The sequence below is a fragment of the Empidonax traillii genome, unplaced genomic scaffold (genome assembly GCF_003031625.1).
Source record: "Empidonax traillii isolate 1590-97213 ecotype Southwest subspecies unplaced genomic scaffold, ASM303162v1 scaffold449:size826340, whole genome shotgun sequence".
NCBI lineage: Eukaryota > Metazoa > Chordata > Aves > Passeriformes > Tyrannidae > Empidonax > Empidonax traillii.
Genome location: NW_020955642.1, coordinates 801353 through 821490, shown reverse-complemented (window position 1 = coordinate 821490; position 20138 = coordinate 801353). Strand labels below are relative to the sequence as shown.

The 20138-nt window shown below is 43.1% G+C and overlaps 1 protein-coding gene across 1 annotated transcript; it reads right to left on the bottom strand.

The window, feature by feature from the left end:
- Positions 1-2110: 2110 nt before the first annotated feature.
- Positions 2111-20121, bottom strand: PARP14 (poly(ADP-ribose) polymerase family member 14). Its single transcript, XM_027895094.1, has 18 exons — positions 19917-20121; positions 19714-19820; positions 19605-19638; positions 17698-17895; positions 17253-17513; positions 15323-15559; positions 12175-14429; positions 10506-10736; positions 10012-10233; positions 8943-9033; positions 7870-8019; positions 7279-7341; positions 6073-6240; positions 5013-5219; positions 4320-4913; positions 3756-3901; positions 3053-3227; positions 2111-2843 (listed from the first exon to the last, which is right to left on the bottom strand). The coding sequence occupies exons 1-18, from the start codon at positions 20119-20121 to the stop codon at positions 2554-2556; spliced, it is 5634 nt and encodes a 1877-aa protein (XP_027750895.1). The 3' UTR covers positions 2111-2553.
- Between the last annotated feature and the right edge of the window lie 17 nt (positions 20122-20138).

Genomic DNA, 20138 nt, shown 5'->3' with positions numbered 1-20138 from the left:
AGGGCGGGCGGCGGCTCGGCGGAGCCCCAGTCCCCGCGCACCAGCAGCGGGAAGGCGCCCGGCCGCTGCCCCGCCATCGCCCCACCGACGGCTCCGCTCCCCGCCGCTTTCTCTTTATATTCCCGGCGCGCCGGACCGCGCCTTTTTCCGGCAGGCACCCGCCTCTCGGGACTCCGCTGCCGTTTGTCGCGATACACCTGCCCCAGGCCGGCTCCTCGGGCCTCCCGTCGCAGCTTCACACCCGCGTCCTTAAGTTTCTCTCCCCCTCGAACGCCCAGAGCTGCTTTGGGCACCCCCTTCACCCGACAGAACGTCCTCTCTGCCCCTGTGCCGGGGCCTGCCAGCCCTTGTCGCTGTTGTGCCAAGAGTTCTTTTACCCGCTGGCAAGAGGCCGGTCCACACACGGAGTCGGGGCATTTACTTTATTTACAGTGTGTGCAGAAAGAGGCGCTGGGTGGCAAATCCACAAAGCCAGCGCAGAGATTACCAAAGCGGTTTCTTTCACTGTTTATCCATTTTAGCAAACAAAGACAGTAACGTTCCTTGGCTACAAGTTGCTTAGTTCCTTATTAATTAGTCTCCTATCTTTTATCTTTAACGATTGCCTTATTTCTCATGCCAATTAATCCCCATACTCTCAGTCTGTCTCTTTTTTTTGGGTCGGTGGTTTCTTCACTGGGTGGGCAAAGTGAGTTGGTGGTCGTGATCTCCCCTTGCCGGAATTACCATTACCCCAGTCAAAGCTGATTCAGCACAGTTGCTGACCTATCTTTGATAGTTTCTTCTTTGTCTGGGACATCCTGCCAAACGTCCTTGTAGTGCTCTTCGTGCCCACTATCAGTGGTACATTCTTCTCCCCAAGCTTTGGTAACCTCACCCCAGGTCTGAGATCATTGAAATATGTCGAGCCCTAAACCTTAACAAGGCAATTCTACCAACAAGTACTTTGGACAGCAATTACAGCTTGCTTGCTCTAATGGGTTCTTCATCCAGTGAGTGGGTGGGCCCTGGAACATGCTTCCCTGTGACCAGGGAAGTGCTCACAGCCTCAAGCCTGCCAGAGTTGAAGCAGCATTCGGACAATGCTCTCACAAGTGCAAGGCCAGGAGATGCACTTGATGATCCTTGAGGATCCCTTCCAACTCATGATATTCTATGATTCTTGGTCCCTTTGTATGCCTCTACCCCCCACCTTTGCCTTTTGATTAGAATAGACTGGAGAAGTAACTTCTGTCACTCATCGCCTGCACAGAGGCCAGTGCTACAGGTTTCTGTTCTGTGCTGGATGCCCATGGCACCTGTCATGCAAGCACTGGTGAAAAAACAGCTTGGTGTCCTCTGCAGCTTCTTGTGGCAATGTGAAACTGAGAACTGACTCAGTACTGTCTTCTGGAGGGAATGGTCAGACTGGTACCAGTGACCCACCAGCTGCAATGAAGCACCTGGAGCCATCTCCTCTTGCTCTTGGCACACTGATGAACTACTGACCATGGGTATTTATTACAAGGATTTAATAAGTTTATTCATTGTAAAAGTAAAACTTTAAACTTTTGGCCCCCCATACCCACATCTTGATTTCAAGCTCCAGGTGAAATTGATTCAAGACACTTGATTTCAACAGTTAGCATTTTTCAGTGGTTTAAAATCTCACAAAAAGAAAAGCAATGAGGTCAAATGGGAGTTGTTCCAGCACTGTCACACTGGGATGGGTGCGAATGAACAGCCTGATGTTTATGGTTCTACTGAGATACTTGAATTGCAGGTTCCCAGCACTTCACACCACCTTCCCAGAAGAGGTGACCCTTGGCCACATTTCCCCTGCAATAGTTATTGCTCACATGGACACACCAACCCACAGTAAAAGTTTAACAGCAACCCAACTAACTATGTAAAGAAAGTACTGGAAGACTTTTTTTTCTTAATCATCTAACCAAATAAGTCAAAGCCAATTTATTCAGAGGAGCTAAGAGTTTTCAGTAGTTGGAGGCACTGCAAAGCAGTAGTTTTATGGTATTAAAAACAAGTCAATCCATATCTGTAACATCAAGTTCATTGAAGTTCAGTGGTTGAAAAATAAATGCTAAATGTTCTGAGAGACAAACACAAGCTATTAACTATGACTAGTTCATTTACTGAAAACCACTGTGTCATAATCCACAATGAGATTGTCACTTATAGAGTGTAAGAAGGCATCAGAAATGTAATACTGAACAGTCTGTGGCTGCACTATCCATTCACATGCCCCATCAGCAATTAGGAAGGCCCTAAGGCTGCATGGAAAGGATGATACAGTACAAAGACTCAATATGTAATCTAGAAGAAGTTTTCCGTACAAAGTTACGCTCAAGAGTTAAATATGCTCAACTGCTCCAAGTGTAAACAAGAAGTCTACTTCAGGGGTATCAGAAATTGCCAGACTTCTTAAATGGAAACAGAAATTAATTTGATACAACTAATTATTGTTTTATCATTGTGGGTTTTGTTATACGTGTCATGTGTTTCCATCCTACACAAAGGCTGACAGACCTGCAATCGTGGTTGCAATTAAAACACTTATTTAGTGAAAGTGATAAGGTATTCTGGGTAAGCTTGAATGTCATTAAAAATTACGAACATGGATGGCTGGTTCACATTATCAGTCGAACTATCATACAGATCTATAGAGTTACTAGCATTTTTTGGTTCTGGAGTGATTGATCCTCTTTTGCCCACAGAATATTCTCCAACAAGGACTCGAGCCAAATACATGTACTTCTTCCCATTTGTATCTGGTTTAGAGTAGGTGTCGTGCGCAGAATAGCTGGCGTTAACAGCAAAGTATGTTCCATTTCCAAAGTTTGCAGCTGTAGTCAGAAAAACAAATGTCTGTGAGTGTTTCAGTAGCAGCAATCCCTGTATCTGCCACCTTCAGAGCCAGTGAATTTGCTTTTTCTTAGCAATACAGAGATACAACAAAACAAATGATTTTGCAAGGCAGGACTATTCAGGTGGCATGGCAGATCAGTCCTAGCCTCATTCAGGAAAACAAGGGTTGCTTTGATAGTCACTTTACCGTGCATTCCAGCATAGCTCCGGTCAAATCCACGGTTGTTAATTAAGGTTAACGACTCTTTACTCGTCCCATGAAACAGAAGCCTCTCATTATTTGTGTTGCCATTTTTGTTATCCATTTCACGTTTTTTTATTTGGTAGGCTTTCCAAAAATATGGGTTCTGTACCCTTTCGATCTGCAAAGTTTGAAAGTAAGAAAGACAGAGAGAAAGAGGGTAGGTTGCTCTCACGAAAAAAATTTGCACATAGACAGTTCGATCTGCTTCCAAGATTCCCCTCCTGGCTCCAATGCTTTTATACCAAATCATGAAACAAGTTAGTCAAATCCTTCCAAACTCTGGCAGGCAGACAGCAGAACCCAGCCCAGAATACAGCACAAACACTCTGTGGGGAATGATACAGGACTGTTTTGCAGGTTTCTGGGCCAGAGATGACCCCCCTGCCTGCACAGCACACACAGCTTATGTGGGAAAATGATGTGCTCTGTTACAGCAAAAACTATTCCAAGAGCTCTCTCCCCTGGCACTGAAGAAGCAGCTGCCTAAGAGCTGCTTCAAATACCCCATTAAACTGATGCTGATTGAAGTTAGTGACAGCCAGTAAGACTTGTTCAACTTCAGAAATCCCAGTGGAATTTCTTTTTGTTAGTATCCTTTATCATTTACCATCAAAGTATTTATGCTCAGAAATGGACATGCTTTTACCTTTTCAATTCTGAATGACTGACAGGTCTGCAGAAACCTTTCCTGCACATCTCTATACTCTCTTGTTTCTGGTCTTAGTTCCACTATTTTGAGTCGCTCATTTTCCATATTGTCCCACGTTCCAGGAAGCACTGTTGACCCTTGATCTGCAGAAGAAACATGATCAATCATATTTACACAAATCCTCTGCTTAAAATTCAATGTGCCCTCCTACAAATCCTTCTGGAAGCCCATACATCTTCAGGACCAGCAGTAAATGGAAAATAACATCTCAAAACCAGAAGTGAGCTGAGAGCTAGAATGACAACTACAACACCTAATTATTGCTAGAAAGCTTGTTAAGAACCTCAGCAGACATTATCCACTTTTCAAAATATTTTAAATAACTGCAGGGTTCTTTTATTTTTATTTCCCAATTCAGTTCCTTTCTACATTCTCCAGAAAAGCACCTGCACAAAGCTCCTAACAATACTTCAAATATTCTTACCATTTCTTCTCTTACTAGGCTGGATGCAACCTCGTTTTCACATAGGAACCTCAGTTTGTCAAGATGATTTTACTTACCTTCAGATTTATCAACACGTCTAATGGTTGTCTGATTTCCTTGGTCATCCACAGCATATTTAAGTATCATATCCACTGTGTATTTTTTCTCACCAATGGTGACTGAAATACTTTTCTGCTTTCCCCTGTAAGCATTTTCCAACTGCATATTTGTAAGACTGTCAAAGGGCACATGGGAATCCTCTTCAAAATATTGCCATTCAATTAAATTTTGTAAAAGTCCTGCTTGGACCTCTTCCTGTTTAGTAGCTTTTACCCTAAGGATCATATTTTGAATAGCTGAATGAGCAATCCAGACATCTTTCTCAAAACCTGAAATTCTAATAGAGGTATCCTCAAAACAAAGAGCAATTTTTAATTTCTTTTCTAGGCGACGCAGTTCCTCATTCTCTTCTTCACTGAAATGAGAGATGGAGTCATCTGCAATTTCTGTCTGAACCTGTTCCTTTGAAATTGTACTTCTCAGCCAGTTTTCAGCTTCTTCCACTTCCTTTTTAATTTCTCCACAAACTTGCACAACAGCCAGGTCCATTTTCTTTTCCCAAACTCTTGTGTTTTTTTCCTTTGGGGAATGTTTCTCAGGGCCCCAGGATGCTACATTGAAATACATAGATATTGTAATTAATATTAATCATTACTACCTGGCGCTAAACAGATTGATCTATAACCTGCACTTAAGTAATATCTACTTACATTTTGTCTTGGAAATAAATGATTTGACTGCTGTTTTAGTAGGCCTTTCTCTTTTCTGCATGCTTGCATGGAACACACTCAGCAGATGTGGCTGAAAGATGACAACTTTAATAGTTTTCACAGATGCAGCAGAGTTCCTCTTTGCAAAGTCAGTTACTGCATCTATCATCTTGTCAGCTACCTCAGCAGGATTGCGGCCTGCCTCTCCTGTAAAACGTTAGGGATATTTTGCTTTTAAGAACTGCTAATAATTTACGAATTATTAAAACATCTTTACAAGAACAGCTATGAACATACCCACAATCACTTGGATCATAAATAGGTCAAGAATAATGTCAGGCAGGCAATTAGGAAAGGTTTCTATTAATCATGAGAAGAAACTTTGAGATCACCTTTCCAGCAAGGGAAAAATGGAAGTTTTCTTTTGTTGGCATGGCAACCATTCACGTTATGATGTAGCTTGTATGGCTTGGGTACCTAATTGGGTACCATGGGCCTGATGCTCAGTGGCCCAGTAACCAACTCCTTGCTCAAAGTTTTATTCATGCAAGGGGTTCCCCCATGCATGGGGCACAGTTCTGGATGCTCCGACGCTACAGATTTCTACCAAACTAACTGAAAATAACAAGGGAAGAAAAAGGGACGAGCTGCCCTTTTTGACTGGCTCATGTTCCATCAGCATCAACCCTGCTTGTGTGGTTGCCAGGCAGAGTTGTATTTACTGATTTCAGCAATAGAGAAGTAGCTCCCTGGCTGTTCTGCCTGAGCTCCACACGTATCAGGCTGCAGGTTCTCCAGGAAGCACAGACATGCCTTTGAATCCCTGTTAGCAAGGAAGAGTTGGTTCTAGAATACTCATACTCTTTACATAGTAAATGTCTGCAAGGAGCGAAGCTTTCTAGTTCTTCCTAAACCTCTAATAACAGTTTTGAAGACTGCAGTTTCTGAATATATTTTCACCAAATAATAACTCCTCCAGATAAATCAAACCCATTGCTTGAGCCCTGAGATCAGCAGAATCACATGCACCGAACCCATTTCAAAAAAGGGAGACACAGACCTGTTCCAATTGCTGGGAAGGCGACAGAGGTGTACCCCTGTAATTCGCACTCCTGGAGCACCTGGAAAACTAGAAACTTGATATCATCTTGGGCAACCAAATGGATTATTTTTTTGCATGGCAGGTTTCCTGCTTCGGTGATGATATAGCTCTTGTGAGGTTTCTGGGCTGAAACATAAGTAGTAGAACATAATCAACAATTATCCACAATATAGATGTGTACTACTTCTCATTAAGAAATAAGAAATGGTGACAAATATGTCCCAGGATAAGCTTTGCGTCTCTGTCCATAAAGTAAGCAACTTCCTCTCTCTCTATATTTTCACTTTCAAGGCACAAGGATTCAATTTACGTTTGTAAAATATGTGCCTCTTTTGATAAATAAATTTTGTGTGTGCCTTTATTTGTCAAGTTGCTCTGCAGCCTTGGAGAACTTTATGCAGACTGGCACTCTGTCTTCACAAATATACAAGTATGACATCTACCCTCAGCCTGCCTAGCCCAAATTACTCTCTTGGCCTGTGCAAGAGAGGTCTGTTTACCCCTGATTGTCTCCACATAATTCTTTTCCTTTGGTTGGTCTTCCAAGCTGACCTCCACACCTGCATTTTTCCCACTTCCTTTATTTTGTGGTGTTTTAAACCACACACTTGTCCACCCTTTCTCCCCTTTCATTATAGTTGCTGTTCACCGGCTCGACTTGGTCTACAAATTTGGTCTTCTGAGGTGGGAACCCAGCTTCACACTACTGAAAAGTAGTCACACAAAGGATGTGGTAGTGGGTTCCAGTTATGCCAAAGCAAACTTTTTCTTACTCAGAAATAATGGAGTTGCCAGTAGACAGTTGTTTCCAGTGAGGTATGGCTTCTCTATTAACATTTCTGACATCATCTCCCTTGCTCTCAGCTCTGTTCAATGTAGACTCTTTGTTTTTATCGTGGAAAGCTTTATTGGAATAAGAGGATGTAATAACTAACAGATTTAGATCTTTACATGTTCTCAGAAGCCATCTCTTCTTGAAGACTTCTCTTTTCCTTCCCTCATTAGATGTTTTACAAATATCACATTAACTGATTTAAAAACTAGCTGCTGTAACACAGTGCATAATACAGACGGAAATACAGTAAGCAGCATTGATAAAGTATTCCAGCAGATTCCCTGCCATGCATTAACACCTTCAGAAAGGTCAGAAACGTTGTACCATACCTAGTAGACAACATTCAGCTTCAACTGCTTTTCCAGCACCATTCAGAATTGCTCTAGAGACACCTTAAATGAGAAGAGGAACATGAATCCACTATTAATACTTTTAATGCTGTTTAAGTCCCATCTGAGGCAGAACTGAATAACACATAATATCTAAAAATATCTCAATCCCAGTAACAGTAAATGTTATAATTGAAAAGCATTGTTGCCAAAATTTTAGACTTCTGCTTTTCAATTCAAAGTGATGTCTAAAATACCTAACAAGTTTCCCCAAGGTCAAAACCTCATTGAGGTTTGTCTTCTCCTTTAGTCTGAGAGGTATTCTATAAAAAGATTCTATATATAAAAAAAATAAATTATTAGTTTGCCTTTCCGCAAGAGAGTCTTAAACATGCCATCCTGTAACATAGATTACCAAGAAAATAAAGTTTCAGACAGTACTTAATTGAACCTCTGTACCCTAAGAAGCAAAACAGAAACCACACAAACAAATAAAAGGGTATGAAGCACTGAAGAAGATACTTCCTCTTCTCCTTTCCCAGCCCTTCCAAGCACACATACTGTTTTCATACACAATTTCAACTAAAATACCTGTTTTGAGGCTGAAGGTTTGGTTTGTAATGTTTACAATGACATCTCCCTTTTCCTTGGTAATATCGCCTTCTGCTACCTGGAACATGATGGAGCCAATTGTCATTTCAAGTAAATTTTGTGCTGAGGTTGAAGAGGTAGTAGAAAAAGCTGCAGGAAAAGAAATACAGACTCTGAGCAGAAGGGAGTGCTGATGTAAAAGATAAGGGACTTGTTCATGGGTACAACACCTATAGACACCGCAGTTTGGCTACAGACACAGCCTGTGGAGAGGATTGCCTGCCATGCTAACTGAAAATCATCCCCCCTCGCAGGAGTCTTTGCTCAACCTGCATTATTCCCATCATTTCTACTCATGCCAGGATGGCAGGGAAAATGTGTTTGCTGCATACCTGGTATACAGGACACTACTTCGCGACATTTCACCGTATAGGCCTTTGTAAAACCCCTACGTAAGAGAGCAACAAACTTTCCAAGTCTTACTTTCTTGCTCCTCTGCCTCACAGTTTCCAGGCAGGTTCTCTACTGCATGACAGGTGGAACTTTTTACCATGTGTTATTTGTAAAATTTTATTTAAGTTTTCAACGTGTAACTGATATTTTACAGGCTGCAGTTCCATTAAGCTGGATAACACCAAAGATATTTCAGTCTGGTTTCCCTACTCATCTGAACACGTAAAAGATTTTAGAGTATTCCAAAGAGATCACTTTAAGACACATAACCAGGAACTCATCTGCCTTCCCAGAACACAGGAAGACACTGAGCTCTTCACAGTCGAATCTAATGCTGCAGCAATAAAAGAAAAAGCTCTGCTTGTGCCCTTGGCACATGATAGCTCCTGCTGTCCTGACTTGTAAGGGCACTATCTAGATAAGGAATCAGAGATACATTTTTTTCCTTATCTCCAATACTATTTCAGACACAACTCAGCCTGAAAATACAGCCACCTGGAGTTTGGGAATTATTTGCTCACCAAACAAGCATTTAAACATCCATTATAAATGCATTGCCTGGAATATTTTAAAGAATAAAAGAATCCACTAGGCACGTAGCTTCTGTGAAACAAGCTTACCTGTGCCTGGGCCAGCCTCATTTGGAGAAGGCTTCTGCATTTCAACACCTGCAGCATTTCCACTCCTCTTCTCAAGTTCATCTAAAAATACCTAGAGAAGGAAATTACAATCAACTCCTGTAGAAGTTCTTTACACGGTAGAAATAAAAGTTTGAAAAGTCAAGTTAAAAAACATTTAGAAAGAGCTAAACACAGATTACTTCATACCATCTACCATAATGCTGATGGCAAGGCCTGGCACATGTTGTTCTCGGAGAGCAAGGGTTTTCAGCGTGAACAACAGGCAGAATTACAAATAAGTAAATCAAAGACCTAGACCCATTCCACAGGGATAGAACAAGAGATGGCATCCTTACACTGAGGGGCTAGTTTACACTAAGTCAGCTTTTCCAAGTAATGCCACCCTCTCTATATAACAGCTCAGGCTTTGATGCAGTAGCCTTCAGGTTTAGCCTTTCAAAATGTATTAGCTACTGCACAAAACAGCACAAGCCAACAGATGCAGAAACACTTATCTGGACAATAATACACAGTGTGACTGCTCTCTTTCAGTGTGAAATGAGTAACTAGAACGAGCATATAGAACATTGTGCTAAAGTGATACTAAAGAAAGGGGGATGCAGAATACTGGGATGTTTCTACTGGAGAAGTCTGTCAGCACAGCATACCTAGCACAATTATTTTTCCTAAAAAGACACTAGTATTCCATCTTAAACATTCCTTTTTTCCAGGGATGGAGGCATTGATGCAACAGTTACAACATATCTGTCAAGACCTTTTAACTGAGGAATTAGGTGAGTTCATGAGACAAAGAGTAATTACATTTTTTGTCTGTATTATTGCCCGGAAACAGAAAAGGACAGGAAGGGAGCAAGTCTGTACAGGACAGGCAGGTGACCATGATGGGTAGAACCAAAATGAGAACTTACAATAGACAAGAGAGACTGTCAGTAAACTTCTTCTTTAACGTAAGAACAAGTACCCTGTGGATTCTTTGAAGATCATCAGATATCCAAGTATCATCAAATAAACCAGCATATGATAGAGAAAGTAAACCAGAGTAACTCACCTGAATATGAGCTGTGTCTTTTGGATGACACAGAAAGTGAACTTCCTCAAGAGAATTTACTCCGTTTTTACTACTGAATTCAAACACCTTGTCAAACAATAATTTAGCAACAATAGAGATTGGGAATCCTAAATTTCCTGTCCCAATCGCTGGGAAAGTAATTGACTCTAGAGATAGTTCTTCAGCAATCTCTAGGCATTTTGTGATGATGTCACCAAAGACCTGTAAAGCACAATCATTTTTTCAGTTACTGAAGGTAATTTTTTTTCCAGCATGTGCAACATTGCACTTCCCCTTTTAGCCTGGTAATAAAATACAATTAATTGCATACATCAGAAGGAATTTATTAATCAACAAGAGATCAGCCCCACGGTTAAAAAAGAACAGGTCAAACTCTCCTATCTTCTATGACACTGTCCCCGATTTCAAAGGAAAAGTGGCATTAAACAGACTATAAAGCCCAGACAAATTCCAGCCAATAAAACACTTTATACCTTTGAAGATGCTTTTCTCTGGGACCACACAGGTACAACAGCATGAAGCACAACACTGCAGTCTAGATTGTAACCATTTGTTTTCAACACAGCTCCTTCCTCAGCTCTTCCTAGGCCTTCTTTTTTCAAGTCTGTTTGAAGCATTGGGCCTGCCTTGCTTAGCAAAGCTTTAGCGAGTGGTCCTTTATCAAGCTCGAGATCTTTGCCAACACTGATGACAACAATGGATGTCTGAAAAACACACAGGCAAAAACTCTACCTTTTAAGTACCAAATTTAAATTTTGCATTGATTAATCAAAACAGCCTGGCTAGTGGTTTACAAAGTAAATTTTTGGGACAGCAATCAGAGTGAACAAAGTTTGGAATGAAACAGAAGTTATGCTCAATTCTAATACCACAAGCCTGGCCAAAGAAACACAAAAGTTGAGTTAATGATGAAATTAATTTCAGCCTGATGGGAGAAACTTAAAATCTGCACTCCTGGTTTATTCATTCTATTTCCATTTGAAAAACATTTATGCAAGTTTGCTCTCCAAGAGAGGCTCACAGACCAAAATCTGTGTTTACTGAGGGGTAGGCAGGACTCCCATACATGGCTGGTCTAGGGGAAAAGCAGAATCTGAAGACAAACAAGACGGGAGGAAATGTAAGGAGAAAGAAGTGAGAACAGCAGTAACTTTAAATGAGAGAAATACAAAGGGTTATGAACGTTGTGTCAAGCCCTATATCCAGCTCCTTAGGAAGGACCTCTGTACACATTTTAACATATATTCTGTCCTGTCCAACTAGAAGAGCTGCATGCACAAGCTGTGGGAGGCATCCACACCCGAAAGGATTTCCCAGCCATTATGGAAAGGGTTCTGAACAGAGCTGCTTCCAGTATTAACAATGCCAGTAAAACAGCTATCAGCCAGCTAACAGAAATTCAATGCAGGAGGCAACTGGAAATCAACCAGTGAAGTTGGTTCTTCACAGGAAATGCAATAGTAACTGCACATTTCATGCCAACGACAGAACAAACAATAGTTTCCCAGACCAATATCCCACAGATGCAGGGAAAACAGGACTGACTGTAGACCCAGGCTCAGATGTAAATGTCTCTGCTGCCACAGGAGCACAGTGGACCTGGAAGCAGCAGCCACTCTCGCATAGCAAGGTAGTCGCGTTAGCTAATACTGAGCACCCTCTTTTGCTTTTATACTAGTACCACACTCTCATAATCAGGATTTCTGGAAAGGTCGATGCCACCTGAAGATGGTTTCTGCCCAGCAAGGAAGGATCAGGAGGGTTTGAAGCCCAGAATAATTCCTGCTGACCTCAGTTGCTTCTGCTAAACTGTAATGTACCATGTACCACAGGGATCTCTGAAGCCGTCCGGACACAACCCTGAGTAACATAGTCCAGGGAACCCTACTTGGGGTTGGACTAGATGACAAAATGCAATGCTGCACAGCCATCTGTATCTACTATGTAAGACAATCATCTAACAGAAATTCTTGTTATCAGCAGTGATAGCCAATTTCAGCAACACCTCAAACATGCAGTGTTGCTAATTACAGACGATGGTCTAGGGTTGGTCATTTATTGGTTTTGTGTTTGTTTAAAAAAAAAAACAAACACAAAAAACCCCATTTGGTATTTAAATGGCAGATAATTTTAAACACTTACTGTAGCATCTTCAATGCTTCCTGTCTGCAGCACAATGTTAAGGCCTTCCTCAGTTGTTATGCATGGGAAGTTCTTGCTTTTTTGAGAAATTTTGTGCTTCCTAGGTTGAGGAATTTTAGTGGCCTGATGCAGGGACCCATAGGAAGGTGAAGAATATGGAAACACTTCTCTAAGTGCCTTGCTGAAACTCTGAACGTTATTCTGTACAATATCCACAAGATGAACCTCCTTCAAGCTGCTGGCCCCCTTGGATCCCTCCAAGGTCTCCTTGATAGAGGATACAATCGAATATGTACACAGGTCCAGTGGAAAGCCAAAAATGCCTCCGCTTATAGCAGGCAGAGCTATGGAACGATGATTGCATGTTTCAGCTAGTTCTAGACTTTTCTTCACTGTCTTCCTCAACAAGTCCACGCACCTTTCTGGCTCTTCCTTCCTCCACCTGGGCCCAACAGCATGAATGACGTCCTTGCAGGGGAGTTTCCCAGCGCCTGTGAGAACTGCGCTCCCGGGCTGGAAACGCCCGTTCTTTCCCACCAGCTCATCGCACTCTTCTTGCAGTGTTCGACCAGCAGCTCTTAACAGTGCCTCAGCAAGGCCACCAATGTGCTTTAGGTCTTCATTAGATGCGTTCACCACAACATCAACAGAATGAGTGCATAAGTCAGCTCTGTAAACTGCTATTACAATTTCACCCATAGTCACTTGCATATAGGGCTTGCCGCTGTTATCATGTTCTTGCTGTTCTTCCAGGTGCTCTTCTGAGTGCTCTTCCAGTTGGACTAAACATTTAAACTCTTGTTTTGCATGGGAGGCCAAAACCCGTTCTTGCTCTTTGAAATATGACTTGGCTCCTGGTGCTCCAATTACCACACGCTTATAGTACAGGCCAGATAGAATTCGCTCAACTAAGCTGACTCCTTCCAGCACTTTTGGCCTCGATCCACTCAAGGATATAACTCTACACCTTTTCTGTGTGCTAAAGTCAACTTTCACGCCTTTTTTCAGTAAGCCACCCCAAACATCGACCTTCTCTTTCTCAAAAAACATTATGACCACCATGGGCTTTCCTACAATGACCCTTTGTATCTGTGTGTTTTCATCTATAAAACTGGAAAGTTCCTCAAAGGCTTTTGCTACTGCTTGAGAGCAACCAGCAATGATGACCCGACTCCCTGCCTGTGTGACTGTTACAGCTTCATTAGAGCAGTTTTGCTTGGTGAGCATGTACCATTCCTTCTTCTGGAGGACAGACTCATCCTCCAAAGCAATGCTTTTGTAGTCCAGTTCCTTCTTTATTTCTGCTTCTGCTTTAAGGAGATCTTCAGGAGTACTCCCGTTCAAGATGACAGCTCCTGTGCCAAGCTCATAAAAGGTGCTAATTTGTTTTGACATAAACAGACTCTGTGACAGGGTTTCATTATCAATATGCTCTAAAAACTGGAAAATGTAAGGGTGGATATTAACTGTTTTCTTTATCATTTTGTGTATAGTATCGAATATTTCCCCTTTTACTTTATAAACTTCCTCAGGCACACCACATAGGCTAATTATTTTCTGCAAATAATCATAACTTATCTGCAGGTCTGGGAACTCCATACGAAATTTTTCTTCCAGGCCAGAAATCTGTAAAATTCCATATTGCCCTGGGCTCACTGTCACTACTTGTTCAGTTTTTTGCTTTTCTCTTTCAATTTCTCTGATGGCCTTTTTGATCAGAACCTTCAGTTCTTGTTCAACATTTTTCACAACTTCTTTTTCACCTACTAGGACAAGTAAATCCTTGGAAATACATGGAATCAACAGAACTTCATCACAGGGAAGGCTGTTTCTAATGGATTCCCACACCTCTGCGTTTACTTGACACTGAATTGCTTCGTACTTTGATATGCTTTGTGAAAAGGCCGCAGAAGCTTTTTCCTTCCATGCCTTGACCAACTGAGATACTGATCTCTTCCGCTCAGAAAAAACAGCTGAAGGACACAAAGAAACTTTTGGGTCTGCACAGTGGGGTTCAGGCCACACTGGCACACAATTACACTTTGCCATTTCACAATCTATGGCCTCAATGAGGCTGCCATTTTTTTGCAAATAATTCCAGATATGGGGATCCAGAGGCAATGTAATTGGATCCGGCTTCTTTATCTGTGGGCCTTCCTTTCCATATAGAGCTGTTCCCAGTGAGGTGTAGTAGGGGTAGACAGAGACTGGCGTTTTGTTGAGTGAATGCTTCTTTGACAGGATATTTGTTACATCTAAAACGAACAAACAAAACCCCAGACTATTAATATCAGTTTTTAAGATCTTCTGTTTTGGTTTTGGATTCTTTTTGCTGTTTGGGCTTTTTTAAACTATGTTTCCTAAATAATGATGTTTGTTATTTCTAAGAACAATTTTAGATTATTTTCCCTCCTATCCCAGATAGAAATAATTCCAAATTATTGAAGAATTATTTATTTTAAATGCCAGAAACTAAGCTGGAGAGAGAAAGTCAAGCACAGCACAGTCCACTTCTGGAAGGAGGTATGCAGAGTCTCTACCCCCGCTTCTCTTATAAGCTGTACTTGAAGTGCCCAGCTCAGCAGTTGTTTGGGTTATACTCAGCAGTATCGAACCACAGCTCCTCCATTTTCCCATGGAAAGAGCATCTCTTTCTTTCAACTTCCCTTCAGCTCTCCCCTTCATTTCAGTGGTTCCAGGTTCTCTCTTGTCCTTCACCTTCTACTCATCTTTCTGTCACTGACTGGACATGGCACATCACCCGCTCCCCAGCCAAAAAAGCTTTCCAAGAAATTGTCCCTTGATGACTCAGACAGCACACATTGCCATGGGACAGCTGGTGGTGAAGGTGGCAGGTTGGGGGGGAAGTCCCCTGCACCCACAGGGCTATGTGTTCTCTACTGAACTCAAACTGCAACCTGAACTCTGTAAGGATCAGGGTCTGGGTGAAATAAGCTGTCCAGAAAAAGGAAACAGTTCTATGCCTCATGCCTACCTGGCCCAAAACTGAGGCTTGCACAGTTACCAGAGACCTGCTGACAAAGCACCAGATCTGCTCTTTTATAAGGGCATTTCTCTAGAAAATCCAGATTTTGATTCTTAAATAAGAAGTTCTCAAAGAAATAAGGGCTTTGCATTTCTACATTACCTTTATAGTCACTGAATGTAATGATAGCTGCATCTTCATCAGGCAGCTGTTGAACATCCATCACTTGTGCACCTCCATTCTTCTTATTTTCAAAGTAGATGGTTATATAGTCACTGGATGTGTTAGGTGGTATATTTTCAACCCTAATGCTCTTTGTTACCTCGAGGCACCGTGCAGTAATGTTTTGTTGCTTCGCTCGGTGGTTTTGATTAAGCTTTTTAGCAATTTCCCCTGTATCTAGAAAGAGAAAGGAGAAGAAAATAGAAAAAACAAGTTCCAACTTGGAGCTCACTTTCCTAGCCTGGTGTTAGCAGACTATCGCTGTGTGCATTGATCAAAGCACTGAATTACAAAATCAACTCAGAGGTGCCCACAAAGCTACTTCTTTCCACATATTCAGTACCTGCCACCCAGTACTCCCCTCATGGTTGATCATAATTGTTGACTACAATGACTGCAGCCAGAATTTGCTGCTAGTTTTCCTAATGACCAGAATGGTTCAAATTCTCTCAGTTTTATGAAAAATACATTCTCCTTTTGGCTACTTCCCCCCTCTCTTATCATCACACTAATAGACAGTCAAATCACTTTTACAGGGAAAAACAATTAAGTTTCTTATTTCCTAAAGGCTACACCAAAATTTAAGACTAGACCACAACATGAGAGACAAATAATTTCTGATTTCTAAGGCATAAAAAACTACTTCTCAGAAGCTAAAAAATTCTTTGGTTTAGTTAAACCGCATACTAATCCCTTCACAACTAAGATTTCTCAGCACATTTATTTTTACATATTACCACTAATACCAGTATTATCTCTAAGTTGATTCAAAGTGGCATATAACTTCTTTTCACCACATTCTATCTTCTAAAGATTTGGAATTTTTCCATACATAAGACTCAATTCTCTCTTCTTTCCTGTCCCAACTCCTCACCCAGACTCAAGCACATGTAAAGTCACCTTGTCCCTAAAAGGACTCCAGCACAGCAGCCCTGAAAGAATCCTGAAGCCAGTTCACCACTGTCAGTTTAATTCAATTCTCTCTCTGCAACAAGAGCCATGACATTGGCTAAAAATCTTTCTGGATCCAGTCTTATCATACCACTTACTTTTGCCCAAATCCTGGGATGGGATTTGCTAATGAAATCAGCCATAAGTCCACCAGAAAGTCTCCCCAGAACCTCACTGTGAGAAGTAGGAGCAGACACCTCCCCATCACCTGCAAGATGCCTTTGTCATCAATCATTAATAAGCTAAAAATCACATAGTAGCTTTACAACTAGCTGGTACCACGGCATCAGGCAATGAATGTGGTGTTAGTGCCACGCTTCACATAACTGATGCTGCCACTCTGTAAGGACAGCTGGACTTGCATCAGCACCCCAGGGTACCAGTACCCATCCCCAGCGATGGCCACAACAGGCATCTACAGAACAAATGTAAAAAGATGCTGCTTCCTCAACTCTCTCCCAGCTTCCAGTCTATGACAGTAGATTTCTCCAGCCTGACACAGTGAGTTTAATAACCTTAAAAAGCTCTGCTCCACATACTTGTTCAATTTTCTTCTAATCCATACTAACTTACTGCACTTGTAACACCTTTTGTCAAGGACAGCCTTTGCCATCAGACTGCTCTCAGACCAAGTACATCCTTCATTGCTTATTTCAAGTTATAGTTTGGTTTTAGTTCTACCTGTTCTGTTTACTATTCAAATCAGAGCTAGCTCTCTTCTGACTTTCACTGGCCTCTACACCTTACACACAAAAGGTATGGCATTACTTTAGTAGAGTAAGTCCTCCTTTAAAAGGACGCAATATCAGATCAAGCCTTAAAAATATGACAGAAGACACTCCCTGCTTAGTCTCACTCACACACACACATGCAAACAAGTAGCTGAAAAGAGCGAGCTTCAATTCTGACTCCTCCTTACCAGTATTTCCAGAGAAAGTAACTACAGCAGCATGTAACTCAGGTATCATTTCCACACTGAAGTCACCATCATCCTCTGACAAGCCGCTGACGTTCTCTACCAACATAATTAACATGCAGTCTTTTACTGTTTCCTTCATATTCTCCAGCACAACTGAGGTGGAAGGCAGGGATCCTTCAGAGTTCTCTGCTTGCCATGGCTTCACAAACAGATCAATTTTCTTCAGTTTATGATGCTTCCTTTGCAAAACTTCTTGGGCATCTAGTTCCATAGGAAAACAACCAAACGTGATCTTCCCTTCCCCACAGTAGAGCAGCATATTAAATAATAATAATAATACACCATTTCTGCTTAGAGTAATGCCCATAGAGAGATCCAGCACCAGCAAAGGCCTACTTTTAAAAGGGAGCTTTAGCAGTATAACACCCATAACACACAAGCATACCTTGCTCATTCTTAAAGGTGATGATTATTTGCTGATCTTCTTTGACATAGGACTCAATGATCCCTCCACCAGACCTCTTTTTATTTTCAAAGTACATTTCCACAATCTCATCTTCTATTTGTTCCCTAGAGGCAGTGGTTACTACTATGACAGACTTCCTAGAGGTTGCTTTTTCTTCTTCCAATTTCTCACATGATTCTGAAAGAAAGATCATGCTCTAATGCCTTAGGCAAAAGTTAAGAAAAACATCAAGCTTCTTATTTTCCAAGCTTTCACACCACTTTTTGTTCAGACCCCACATAAGGTCAGGGAAAACAACAGGGTAAAAATTCCAAACAAGTTAAGCATATCACTACTGGGAGCTGCCATAACAACAGGTGAGGAGAAAACACTTCATCACCAAGCAAGGACAGCAGAAGTAAAGGCTACAAAATCTTCTTCACAAACACACAATGAGGTGAACCAGTGCTCTCCTGCCTGGACACTTTCTCCATTCACAGTTCCAGCCACTGCTGTGGGTACACGGGGTCTACATGCGCAGGCTGCCACAGCAGCTCAGGTGTACCTGGGGTGCAAAGCTACTGATGTTCCAGCACAGGTTGCCCCAGCAGGGCTGGGAGCAGCTGGGAAGGTCTGGAAAGGGACAGCCTTAGCCAGAACAGAGGCCAGCATCTACTGCTGTTCCCTAAGGAACTGATCTGCCTGAGGCAGCCACTGAAGTGGGGACTTTAAAGGGATTAATAAAGAAAAAAACCCAGTTATTTCTTTTAATCTGAAATCACAATTCCTACACTAAATTAGACAAACACCACAAGCCACACAAGTGACCAAGGCACTACCACAGCAGGAAGGTCCATCAAAACAAAAAAAACCAAGAATACACTGTTCACTGCTGGGTAAGTGCCTTCTCCTGCAGAGTACACACAGAGTCCACACAGGAGTCTCCTGACTCTGGCAGGTGGGAAGAGACACCTGGGGTTCATTACCTAGAGATAAATGACAATGACTTCTAAGTTACTGGGTACTTCAAGAAGAAAAAGGTCACATTCGTATCCACCCAGGAGCTAACACAGCTTGAATTAAGTTTCATTTGACACTGCCAGAATCACAGACTTCCACAGATTCCTCTTCTTAAAACATATGTTGAATTGGTTGCAGAAACCCTCTGAGTTCAAGAAGGCTCAGGCATAATGTTAAAAATCAAACTAGTACACAGTCATGCTGAGTGAACCACTGTGAGCAGGTCCTCCCATGCACTACACACCGTCCTCGCACAAAAACTGCATTGAACACAAGAAGTGACAAGGACATTTCCCCTTGGGAGGGAAGCACATCTGGAAACTGGCATCTCTGGAAAAGCCTCTGTCGTGATGTGTTCTGACTCTGCACAACTTGCTAGTTTAGAACAGGTGGAAACACATCTAAATTAGAAAACAAAAGATAACGGTGATGTCACCCAAACTGCTTCTCCACCCTGCGCCCTCAGTCCCCAGCTGTGAACCTCGCTGTGCACAAATAAGTGCTCTGCAGGAAGAAGTCAGGGAGCTGTGTGTGTATTAACCTTGCGTGTATTGATTAGCTGTGTATTAACTATGTGTATATTAGCTCTGTGTGTATTGATCTCTAGCCAGAGCGGTGGATCTGTGCGGTGCCTGCAGGCTGGTTCGGGGGCTGCCGTTTAGGAACTACGTCGGTTTTGGGATTCGGGAAATGAAGGAGAGTGCAGGATAGGCGAACCAAAGCGCTAGAGCACTGTCCGCCCGGCCCTGCCAAGCACCGGAAAGCAGATGTCCCCGTCCCCGCTCCACCTCCCTGCCCATCACCACTCCTTCGCCCGGGCTCTCCGGGCCAGTGCCCCGCCAGCATCGGACGCTTCAGCCCCGCGCACTGTCCCACGCAGCCCCTACCTGGCGCCTCGGCCCCGCCGGCCAGTCCCTCCTCCTGCAAGGGAACATGAGGAGAGAGGTCACCCACGGCCCCTCGCCCGCCACCCGCCCGGCCCCGCGCCCGTCTCACCTGCGCGGCGTCGTCGCCCGCGGGCAGCGCGGTGACCTCCAGCGACAGCGGCCCACCGGGACCCCACCTGAGCTCGTGGACCCGCCGGTCCAGCACCCGCTGCCTCACTGCCAACACAACAGGCACCGGTCAGGGAGGATGCGGCGCTCCCGCCTCTCCGAACCGCGTGCAGCGCCATCAGCGCCCCCGACCCGCCCGCTCACCCTCGGGGCAGGCGAAGCAGACGAGGAGGTGGTCGGTCCCGGTCTCGGCGTCGGTGCCGGCCCGCAGCTCGCACTCGCCGCCTCCCGAGCGCTTCTGGCTCTGGAAGTAGCAGAGCAGCTTCTTCCTCAGGGCGGGGGGCGGCTCGGCGGAGCCCCAGTCCCCGCGCACCAGCAGCGGGAAGGCGCCCGGCCGCTGCCCCGCCATCGCCCCACCGACGGCTC

What these genes read in the sequence shown, in the direction of transcription:
- PARP14 (XM_027895094.1), bottom strand. Translation starts at nt 20,121, where the DNA reads ATGGCGGGGCAGCGGCCGGGCGCCTTCCCGCTGCTGGTGCGCGGGGAC. An exon ending in GAAGCATTGAAGATGCTACA is followed by an intron (nt 10,737 to 12,174) that starts GTAAGTGTTTAA and finishes TGTGTTTTTCAG; the next exon opens with ACATCCATTGTTGTCATCAG. An exon ending in AAGACACAGCTCATATTCAG is followed by an intron (nt 9,034 to 10,011) that starts GTGAGTTACTCT and finishes TTCCTTCTCTAG; the next exon opens with GTATTTTTAGATGAACTTGA.